Genomic DNA, 12209 nt, shown 5'->3' on the forward strand with positions numbered 1-12209 from the left:
TGAAATGTTTTGACTACTCAATGCAACTTCCTTCAATTATAGGATGTTAGTGGGTTTCATTATGAATGTCATGCATGAACTCCAAAGCATTTCAGTAGGACTCAAATCAGAGTTACGACTAGGCCACTCCAAAACCCTCAATATCCTACTTTTGGGGCCATTCCTGGCCATTCTATTTCCTGGTGTGCTCTGGATCATTAATATGTTGTAAGAAACATTTCCTCTATTTCCAACAGCAAAAGAAAGCAACACCAAAGCATACTATTTCCACCACCACACTTCACAGTTTGTATGAGGTTCTTCTCCTAAGATTCTGTCTTTGGTTGTGCCATACATATTAAATCTTACTCAGAACAATTATTTGATCCTTCGGTCTACAGCACATTGCTACCTTTTCCTATATGATCAATGTAAAATGATAGTCTTGATCTAATGTAGTATTTTAGACAGCAAAGCCTTTTCCGGGAACACCTTCTATGAAGAATACATTGGGGCAGTCTCTTTCTGACTTTCTGCACATTACTGCTGCAAGAGTTACCTACAGATGCCTTAATAGGACTTTGAGGTTCTTGGTAACTCTTTAAGCATCAAATAGTCAGATCTTAGGTTAAATTGATTGACCGAGTAACTGACTGGGTATGATTGAGTTTCAGATAATCCAAAGAAAACCTGCAGAAAAAACAAGGCATACACAACCTTAATTCTGAGGGCTCTAGAGAGCTCTAATGATCTTGGCATGATGACACTACACACGTTAACAGCACCTTTACCTGTAGACACTGTTTGAATGAAGGTAATATGCTTCCCTGTACAAATATGTTGGGAAAAGACAATAGTTTCCATGGGGTGTACTTACTTATTCACATACTGGATAATAAAAACTGGTAAGTTCTAGCTTTAAAAACAGAACTACAACATTAAAGTCTATTTAAAGCCGGTCTTTTTTTTTGGACAGTTCTTTATTGCTGTATATGCCCTTTCATTTTCTTTTGTGGCTCTGGGTCAGGAAATGAAATCTCCCCAATGGGACACAGACAGCAAAACAAACCATTTAAGGGGTTTTAACCTTTTCCTACAAAACATTTTGGCCTTAGAAATAGTTCAGTAACCAACCCCTTTATGAAAAACCTGCGATTAGTATAAAGCAATCCGTGTTTGGAGAATTTGTTAAGTAAAATTCAATGGCATTCTACAATAAATGTAGCTAAAAGTAACACATAAGAAAGGTGTAAGCTGAAAAAAAAATGAACTTTGCTTTAAAACGTTAAAACCGGGACAAAAAACCTAAAACCAACTAACGCAATGGTTGAAAGCACAGTGTTACCTGTCAGATGGTAGATCGCTTGGAACTGAATGCTTTACGCCAGAGCCATTTTTAACGGAGTCTTGCCTTACGATGCCTTGCGGCCGGCTTTTGTCTGAGGCTGGTGTTAATAAGTCCCCTGAGGGTCCCTGGTACTGGGACTGCTCTTGTAGCTTAGCCTTCTTCTCCTGAGGTGCTTCTTCGTTCTGGAGCCCACCTTGGGCCTCTTCACTAGCCTTCTGTGCTGTATTTGACCCACTATTGTAAAACCAGGCTCCGGATTTAGTGAGGATTTCTTGTTGTTTTCGGCACAAATTGCATACCCACATCACCTGTGTAAAAATAAAATTGAAATTAGTCCGAGAATTACAAAAACAAGTCAGTGCTACCATACCAAAACAGCAAACTTTAAATTTTTACCACTGGTCATTTAATACACATCCAGGAAATAAAATTTCATATTTACATATTTAATACAATTATTATTTTATAAAATGAATAATGAAAAAAAATTCTAAAATTAAAATAAAATTTTACTTATTTACTAAGGTAGGTTACGCTATCCATCCATGATAGCTATTTACCTACCTTTATAGGTAACCACATGATAACTTACCTGTACTTGTACATATGTAATCTGTACAAACCCTTATTCCACATATGGAAACCTAAATTGTGGCATTCACAAACTCAGTTTTTCTCTATTGACTTTTATTGTGACCTCAAAATTGTTATAACAAATGGATTTATGTGCTGCGGATTACCAGTTAAGACATTAAGTGTTTCTTTACCAGAACATTTAAAAGCATTCTATTTTAATAATGAATAATGTATCTTTTTTGTATTTTAATGTTGCTTCATATTGAGTAATAAAATACCTTAATTGTAATAGCCAATTACAAATAATACTGAATTATTCAACGTTACAAGAGAATGAGATTTTTAAATATTTAGTCTCTTAAAATAGTTTTAAATGTGCAAATAAAAGAGGCGCTTATAATTAGAGCTATAAAAAGTAAAAATAGTCTGTAATTTGGGAATAAAAATGTTTCCTCAAACAATGCCACAGGTGGAATACAATTACTTTTTTATCAGGCAGGGTAAGAAAGGGTCTAAAAAATTTTATTACCATAATAATCAGAATTATAATAAAGGAAAGTAACTACTGTTTAGCCCTGACAACATTTTTGGTGGACTAACAATGTTAAAAGCCATCACTTTCACTATTTGAAATTACCTATATGTAACCATTTATTTTTAAAAAGGAGCTAAACAATAAAAATATTCATGTTACCCCCTTAGGCATCATTTAAAGCGGACATAAAATAGAATTGTTACCATACATAAAAGGGTAGATAACCCTTTTATGTAAGGTAAAAATTACTTTTTTTCGGGGGGGTTCCTGAAATACATAGCGCAGAGCTTCCTGGGATACATACGTTACGCAAGGCAGGATGCAGGAGCTTCAATGAGGAAAAATAAAACGCAGATCTCATGCATGCACAACTTTTCCCTCCATCTACCTTAGGCCATGTGCACACCTGCGCAGTGCGAGATCAGACGGTGTAGGCAGAAGGCGGAAGAAGGGGAAAGAAGATGGAGGTGCCTATCGCTTCCTCCGCCCTGGTACAAACAAGGACTCTAGCATGGCACGGGACCTGATCCAGAAAACTTCCGTAAGGATCGACAGACAGAGTTTTTTTTTTTTTAGTTTACTTCCACTTTAACCCACTATAGTTAAATTAATATCGGCCCTGGAGTGGGACTGCACGTTGAAATAGAACAAAACCTGTGATACTCACCTGTCCCCGTTCCCTTGCAGGACGTCTTCTTTCTTCTCTTCCAGTAGACAATCTATGGCCATGGCCAGGCCAGGATGATGCACCTCCTGCGTAGACGTGGAGGAGTTCATTCATTCCTGGCACTGGCAAGGTAAGCCAAGATTGCCGAGTATCCTGATAACCAAAGTTAAAAGCTGTGCAGCTCACCTCAGATCAAGCAGGTAGAAGGGAATATTGCAGCAGCAGAGACATCACCTGTTCCTATCTGACCTGCCTGATTGTGGATATGTAAAAGTTTACTTTTAGTTCCCCTTTAAAAGAGAAAAAGCACAATTATCAGTTCATCACTCTGATTTCTCCTTCTATTAATATGTTCAATGCATGAACTGATAAGCTAGTGTCTTGTGCTGCTTTTTCCTCTCCCACTTTGCTGTACAGAGACTGCAAGAGGCTGGTACCAGATCAAATTTAACTACTTACACTGCTTACATACATAAAAATACATTTAATTAGGTATAACTGGATGCAGAGTTGCACCAATTAGTGACTCAATTATCTGCCTAGAGTTCAGCTTTAACGTGGAATTCTACTTAATGTTTGTTTTTTATTTATTTTTCTTTGGTCTGTAAAAACTGCTTGTTGGTAGTTGGTTTTCTGATTTTGATTTCCCTTTATTATATTTTCTCTTTTTTCAAGCTAAAGCAAACTATTGTCTCTGCAAGAAGTTTTAGTTTGCAGTGAATTCTCCAGTCCTGGTGCTGCTTTATCTAAGAAGTTCTTTAGGATTGCCCATTTGGTGGAAGTAATCACTATGAAGACATTTGGAGGGAAAAACATGGACTAAGGGGGCAGACGACATTAGTTTTGGGGAGGGAAATTTTCAAATTTGCAGGAGGCAGAAAGGGAAGCAAAGTACAATGAGTAATAAATCTGAACACATAATTCCAGAAAGTGATAAATTATGTACGAGATAAAAAAAAAATAATACTGCAAATTGTTTTCTAAGTTAGAACATGAGGGTGGTAACAAATAAAAAACAATCTCCCCTGGGTGTTGCATAAGCTGGATAGACTTCCCATTTTATTGGCAACTTCCCACCACTCATATCATATTGTACCATGAAATGTTTATTCATTTTAGCAGGGGATTTCAAGACTTAATAAAAATATTCCCAGGGTTGTTCCAAAGTAAAATGTTTTAGAAAAGTTTTGCACATATCTGTAATATCTGCCCCAAAGAATGTGTGTCTGTCAATTTTATAGGGTTGCTGGAATAAAAGATGAATGCCGAGGGCTGCAGACCACTGACTCTACCCAATGATCTTCTAGTGGGCTTCTGACACCATGGCCTTTAAATTCATAATTCATAATTATGTAGTTTTCACATTATATAGTATTATTCTTCTGCACAATCTAATAACCTGATATCAATGGACCCTCTATAGGCCACCAACTACTTGGTAGAAAATCTCCAAATTTAATTTTTACATGCTGCTTATATCACCAAGATAACCTCCTACACAAGCACTGACATCAATTTTTCTGAGCTTCCTACGCAGCCTTCAGAGCAGTAAATTAGTTTAGAAAGCACTTTGCAAATTTTACAAAGAAGCACATCTTTTCCTGCAAGATCAGATGAAAACAAAAACGCTCCGTTCACTTAGAATTCAATGACAGCTGCCAAACAGCGAAAGTAAGATGAAGGATGCGGAGTCTGTGGCAAGCAATAATCAGTCTTGTTCTTTCAGTACATTCTTTACAGGATTTCAATACATTAGCATAGACTGACAATGTCTTTACAGAAAGAAAATGAGTCATTATAACAAAGAAAAAGAAAAAAAGGACAGTATAAATAAAAATTAACCCGAAAGTATGGATAAGGAAGTGTGCAGAAGTGAGCAACGAAGGATTCTTGGAAGTAGGGAGAAAGAGGAAGATGTGATAGGAAAAGAAGAATGGAAGAGGAAGAAGGGAAAGGAAGATGTGTTGAGGAGGAGTAAAAAATAATAATAAAATCTCAAAACCCTCTAAATCAAATTGAAAAATAGTACTACAGATCTTACACCAGGCACAGACCAATGGAAAGAACTAGGTAGTGATTCCTTGCTCCATTATCAATGTATATGCACTATGACAAGTCCTGCCGAGCAATGGCCATACTGGATGTATGTGGTCAGCTAGCAGCTAGCTTGCTTTGGTATATATTATATATTTTATATTATTTTATTTTAATTTTAGATTTTTTTCATTATTGTTCTTGGCCTATTGTTTGCCTATTGTTTTACCCTAAATCAAAATAATCTAAATCTAAATGTAATAAAAATACATTTAAACAAAGTTTCTAATGGATCTCAGATTTAAAAAATAGCATATATAGCATATATAATATATAGCAGAGCACAAATGTAAAAGCTCCTATTGCACTGTGTGAAAATTTTTTCTTTGTGAGCTGGGACATACCCTGAAGGGGCACTGATCACACCCATGTCCAACTTTTTTACAAGGGTCACTTTAGGTCTAGGACAAGTATGCAGATAAGGAATGGTAACATCCCTTTCTCCAAAGGCATTATCCACTTACTTTAATGTTGCAGTGGATGACCCCGACCATCCTTCCTCAGCTAAGCTGCTCTCCATTTCCTCCTCCTTTGGGCTCACACAGAACATAAACAGCCCCACACACATCGCCGGACACATTTTAGACTTGGTATTTTCCTCTCCCCCTCCTGTGTCACTGACTTTATCTGTCTTACATTTGCAACCCCGATTTAATGTACAGTGCTACGTAATATGTTGGCACTATATAAATCCTTTTTAATAATAATAATTATCCAGATCAGTCAGAAAAAAAAAGACAGCTTTGCATTTATTCTTCATTGTTAGACCCACAATCATTTTATTAAACAATACATTTTGTCTTGGAAAGGGCTGAACCTGAGCAGTTAAACTAGAGTTATTTTATGTGGGCAGTTTAAATGCAAATAGTGCTTAGTGGAATTTTTCTGTAAGCACACCAAAAAAATTGCAACCACGGTAAATCCACAGGACTTGTAGAAGATGACTAGAACTAATCTCGTTTTGATAAACACCATGCTACGCTAGCAATACTTTTAAAAGCACCAGAAAGCTCCATCTGCAGCAGATTCCATAAATTAGACACCCGTGTAATCTGCAGGACATTTTGCAGTTCGGCCTTTTCTGAAACCTGCCTTTCACGTAGACTGTAATTATAGCCGGCAAAGTTTCATTGTTTGCTGGGATTCCGCAGAGAATGACTACCTCTTGCCAAAATAATTGGCATCTGAATAGGAAGTAATTAGATTATTAAATAATTAGCACTGGGAAAGCTTACAGAGCCAGATCATCTCAATCACTGTTCAGTTAGCTGGAAAGCTGGAGTCCAGCTCTCCATTATGATGTCCGAGCACAAGCAGGTATATGGATTGGACTGTCCGGCAGCAATGATGGGGAGTTGGTTGGAAAGTTTAGGCAGCGATTCCACAATTTTGGGGTTTGACTACACAACACAACAATATTTTTTTAATTAATTAACCCAGTGTTATTGGCCACCATATTTGCAGTTTAATCATTCATCAAGGTTAACAAGAAAAAACAAAATGTGCAGCTAAAATACATTTATGCTTCTACACCTGCTACTACAATGGGGGTACAAACTTAGTAACTTTCACTAGCTGAATCGTAAAATACATTTGTTTTATTAAATGTTCTCCAGGCAGTGGAGTTTTAGCTGCTATTCTAACTTTTAAACTGAAGCTATTCCACACAGTACCCCTTCTAGTCCCCAAACTGCCCCCAGTCTCCTGGCTTAAATACCAACCAGCATGCATTCACCCACAAGACTGGGGATAAGCTGTGAATGCAGGGTGTCATGGCCATGAGAATGGAAAAAGATGAGGATGTAGACAGGCAGGTAAAAAAAGGGAATAATAACAATAATATTATTAATAATAATAATAAAATACTAATACTAGGGGCCTCAGGGGAGGAGAGAGGCACAAGTGGGGAGAGCCAGAACATGGAATTGAGCTCCAAAGTGGAAATGCACTGAAAAGATGTATTTTTGTCCCAGAAGGCTTCCACTGTCTTACGGACAAATGAGACAAAAATACAGCTGTTCGGTAAAGCACATCATACTGAAAACAAAGAGAAGCCTTCAAAGAAAATAACACAATCCCTACTGTCAAACATGGAAGAGGTTTATTACTGATGTTTTGGGGTTGCTTTGCTGCTTCAGGTATTGGTAGTCTTGATTTACATGTTTACATGGTATTATAAAATCTGAAAACTACTAAAGAATTCTGGGGCCCAAAAAAGCTGGGTCTCTGCCGGAGGTCATGGGTCCTACAGCAGGATGAAGACCCCAAGCATGTTTCAAGAAAATGGTTTAAGTCAAAGCGCTGGAGAGTTCTGAAGTAGCCAGCAATGAGTCCAGATCTAAGTCCAATTGACCAACTATGGAGGGAGAAGGATCCCTTCAAATCCGAAAGACCTGGAGCAGCTGTCAAAAAAACAGTCATCCAAAATTCCAGTAGAGATATTAAAGACTCATTGATTGTTACAGAAAGTGAACAATCTCAGTTATTAGGTATTAAGTTGAGGGTGCCAATAATTATGTCCAGGCCATTTCTGATGTTTTGTGTGGAATGATTCTGTTTTTTTTTTTCTATGGTTTTTGTGTTCTTCCAGTGCCAACAAAAGAAATAAACATGACAATATCAAAGCATTTGTAATTGCAACAATTTCTCGGAAGAAGTGGTGCGATTTCCAACATAAATGCAAGGGTGCCAATATTGTTGGCCATGACTGAAAGTGCCCAAGCCTAATGATGAACAATTTTGGGAAAAAACAGACAAGGATTTACAGTAAAGATCTCAGCAGAGCGGTGGATTTGGCTGGGGTCTGAAAAAAGGTAATAATAACTGAATAGGCAAAATGGCAATGTCTCCTAAATTTAAGGAGTATTCCTCTAGGATAGGGACAATCGGATAACCTTCTGTACATTTTTATGACCTTGATGTATAAACTCTTTGTAAGGTAAATGAAGACACCAAAAACAGAACCTTGGAGAAGACTTCCCGTGTTTTCCCCTGCTTCCTGTCTTCATTTTCAGTGCTTCCATATTTTATTGAGATGATTTTCCTCTGGTGTCCATGAATCGGTGACAGATACCCTCAGCTGTTGTAGAAGATACTTAGCACCTGCCCAGCAGGACTATGGCTGTCACTGGCAGATGGTGGAAGATGGCAAGCAAGGCACACCGGGTAAACTCGAAGTCAAGATGGAGACTGCACAGCACTTTACTGAAATTTGTAAGGCTGCCAGCTTCCAGCAGAGACAAATGGACTGATTAAGATTTGATTTAAAAAGTAGGGTGAATACTGCACTGCAGGTAAATAAATGACATGGAATTAAATTTATTACTCTGAGTAAGAGTCAGCTCTGGAGAGTCAGAAAAAAATTCACTCCGGATGCTTAGAATATTGACTAGAAATGGCTCTCATTAGTAAATGTGCAAAATAGGCCAAAATGAGGTTAGAGACGCCATATCTGCATGTGTCTGGGATAATGGGATTCCATTACAGGTATATCAGCTTCCTATATGCCTCTGCACATGAGCATTGGAGAAAAAGAAAGAGAAGAACTCTCCCCAATCTGAGCTTTATGGCTACTGACATACATATCAGCCTTATAGAGAACATACATAAATGAAGACAGGAGTACAGGAATGACTTTATCAATCTGATTCTGTTCCATCACTATCCAATTACCAAAAAGAAGACTAAGAAATAAAAACTTCAGCAGCTATTTGTTCTAAAGTCAGCCATCACATATATAGTACCAACACCATGATTTCAAGGGGAATAGATTGTTGAACATTGAATATAGAGACAAGGCAAGATAAAAATGTAAGAGAGAATGGGAGAGAGAATTTTGGATAAAGTAGGTATATAAAGTACATTGAGATTCCTCACTTGAAACCCAGAGGTTCTTTTACATCCATGTCAATAATAAAGCAAGTGTTAAGTATTACACACTCAGTACTGGAATCAGTGTACCCAAAACGGGTTTACTGGGGTGGGAACGCCTTGCCTCACTTTTTTCGGGAATGAGGAGTTTACATAAGAATAATGCGCATGTGGGCTTGCCATGGATAGTACCATACCCCCTCTTCTTTTTTTATGACTACCTGGTACCCAGCCCATAATCCTTCCTCTGCCCATGAACAGAGACTCCCGAAAAGTCATGCTCAACACTGCTACAAATAAATGTCCCTCCAAATGATAAATCTATTTCTTTTAGAAAGCCTCATGGGGCAATTAGTAATTTACATAATACGATCCTCAATTCTCATCAACTCTAAAATGAGTTCTCTTTTATTTTAATACTTTTATCATAATTATCCACATATATTATATAATATGCAGCGCTGTACAAAGTCCATAGTCATGTCGCTAGCTGTACCTCAAAGGGGCTCACAATCCAATGTCCCTACCACAGTCATATGTCATTAACACAGACTAGTTTTGGAGGAAGACAATTAATCTAACTGCATGTTTTTGGAATGTGGGAGGAAACCAGAGTACAAGGAGGAAACCCACACAAACACGGGGAGAACTTGCAAACTCCATGCAGATAGTGTCCTGGTTGAACCTGGGACCCAGCACTGCAAAGGACAGAGTGTTGACCATTGAGCTACCATACCACTTGTATTCTCTTTAGTCCCTTTTATAGAATGATGGATGGTGGCATACATAACTGGTTTTTAAAAGAAACATAACCCATGTATTGAAAAGCAACCATGCTAAAATGTACCCTCCCTTTTAGATTTGCTACACCAAAAGAGGGGCTCTGCTCTCACATGACTCAAGGGGTGTCCAAAAAATGGGGGGAGGATGTTGATGTTTCCAAGGAAATTTTCAAAACTTCTTTGTAGTTTTGAATAATGTAGGGAGGGGTTAGAATTTCTGTTACTATCTGTGTGATGAAAGGATTTTGTTTTGGTGACCGCTTTCATTGGTACAGAAAGTGATTACAAATGGCACCAAAAAGAGGAAGTGAGGAAATATCTTTTTATGGGGATATTTGTTTTACTAAGACTCGTCTAGGAGGAAAGTTCCCTGCAGAGTTTTTAGGCAAAAAAACACTAGATAATTTCACATATGAGGACCAGAACCCAAAGAAAAGTGAGGATTGCATTACTCCAGATATGTGAGGGTACAGCAGTAGTGGACAGCGGTGCTGAGATACACTTTTTAGTACTGAGAAATGGAAAGAAATGCGTTAACAGTGTTACCAAAACGCATTATAGAACAACAGGTTACTGGAAACATCAGACATTGTTCTTTATGTGAAGTCTGATGTCCTTGTGTACTGCACCCAATATGTTTATCTGCACATGTGCAGTATTCTCCCCAGAACTTTTTATAAGCTGGGTGGGAAGAAATTGTAAGTGGGTGATGGTCCCTGTATTGTGACCCAACTTTTCAGTAACCACCCAAAAACAGCCGGGTGGTTACTGAAAAGTGTTGGGTGGTGCGCCCAACTAAAAGGGTCTGGGGAAGAACACCAATATGTATTGTGTGATAAAGTCCTCAGACTCACCCCTGTAAACCAATCCTGTACATGCTCTGTACGCTGGGATTTTTGACATCTGTTATGTAGAGAATAGGGACATTATGGGGTGTAGTTTGCAAATTCTAGGGCCATTTGTTAGCAAAACACTGGAGGATTAGGAGTTGTAAGTGAGCTTTGGTACTTCACGCTAGTAATATGGGTGTGTGGGGCTGTAAGGAATGGAATTTTACTGAAGCTTGAAGTTTTTTTACTTTTTGTGTTTTTTGCTATATTTTGTAAATAGGATCTAGGTGAGTCATGTCAAAACTAAGCGCATCCTCTGTATTGCTAAACCAACACCTGCTTTCCCTTTCTAGGAATGTTCCGTGCTCAGCGAAACTATAACCATATTTTCTATTATTGACTAACTCCCAAGTATGCTGCACTCACTGTTTTGACTATATAAACTACAATATGATAATAAAGCTTTTAGAGTGATTTAACTACATACTGGTGTTGTGTCATTACTTGCTCTCCCAGCGCTGTAAAGCAGAGACCACCAGAGAGGGATAACTGGTCCGGGACCAGCAGGAGATCGCCTTAACAGGGGCCAAGTGGCAGAACAATGACAAGTGATCGGTATTGGAGAGGTGTGCAGTGGGCGGTAATACTTAGTGGGAGGTAATGTAATTCTGGAGCAGAAGCCCAATGATCAGAGATTGGTGCCATCAAGGCCTGCCATAAAGAGTGACAGAATCCTCTTAATAAAGTTTTCTAGCACTGCAACTCACAGTGTTGATTATACTGAAGTGCATTTTCCCTGGGAAATCAAGTTCTAGAGATACTGCAGCATTCTAGAGAACCCATATTTTGGTGCTGTTCTTTGAAGTACTTATCTGTAAAAAGGGTGATAGACAAAAATTACCTAATGGCCCCAAGCTTCTGCTAGAAGTACTGGTGATAATACACAAACGGTATCCTTAGCCCAACAGCAGTATGGATTTGTCAGCAAGAATCTTTCTCATTAAGTACCAAACAAGTAAAACTTTTACTAAAAAAAAAAAAAAACAACTGGAATAAAACGTATGAATTTAACATTAAGACCAAGCAATTTGTACAAGGCTGAATGATATGAAGGAAGTTGAGACCAAACTAAATAAAGTTTTACCAACCCAAAAAGCACAGTACATGGCACAATAGCTGTATTTGTAACCCTAGTCTGCCCTCCAGTGGCTGCTGATAGAAAGCGTCCCATCTAAACATTTACTGGACACAACCGCTAACACTGAATGATTAGGTAAAGCAGCCCGCAACGCTCCAGCTAGTAAATTATTGAGAGCGCTGGCCAATTCACATTTGAATCTGAAAACCAAAAGTCAAAATGTGCCTGCATTTTTAAATGCATATTGGATAGTAAAAGACTTCATTGCAGGACAACTCTACAACCAATAGAAAATGCAATCACAGCAATTTGTAAGTGCGCTGCACAATTCCTTCCATGCTGGGATTATTTGGGAACAATGCCATCTGCAGAAAAGCTTTACATGTGCCT

The 12209-nt window shown here is 38.2% G+C and overlaps 1 protein-coding gene across 39 annotated transcripts in view; it reads right to left on the reverse strand.

Annotated features, from left to right (window-relative positions):
* The window catches only part of RIMS2 (regulating synaptic membrane exocytosis 2), a 384644-nt gene that overhangs the window by 279993 nt on the left and 92442 nt on the right, over positions 1-12209 (reverse strand). For all 39 annotated transcript variants that reach the window (XM_072410779.1, XM_072410769.1, XM_072410774.1 and 36 more), the window contains one exon: positions 1325-1635. In XM_072410779.1, coding sequence (XP_072266880.1) covers positions 1325-1635 — 311 coding nt within the window. The remainder of the gene's footprint in view (positions 1-1324; positions 1636-12209) is intronic.

Source organism: Pyxicephalus adspersus, chromosome 5, assembly GCF_032062135.1.
Source record: "Pyxicephalus adspersus chromosome 5, UCB_Pads_2.0, whole genome shotgun sequence".
NCBI lineage: Eukaryota > Metazoa > Chordata > Amphibia > Anura > Pyxicephalidae > Pyxicephalus > Pyxicephalus adspersus.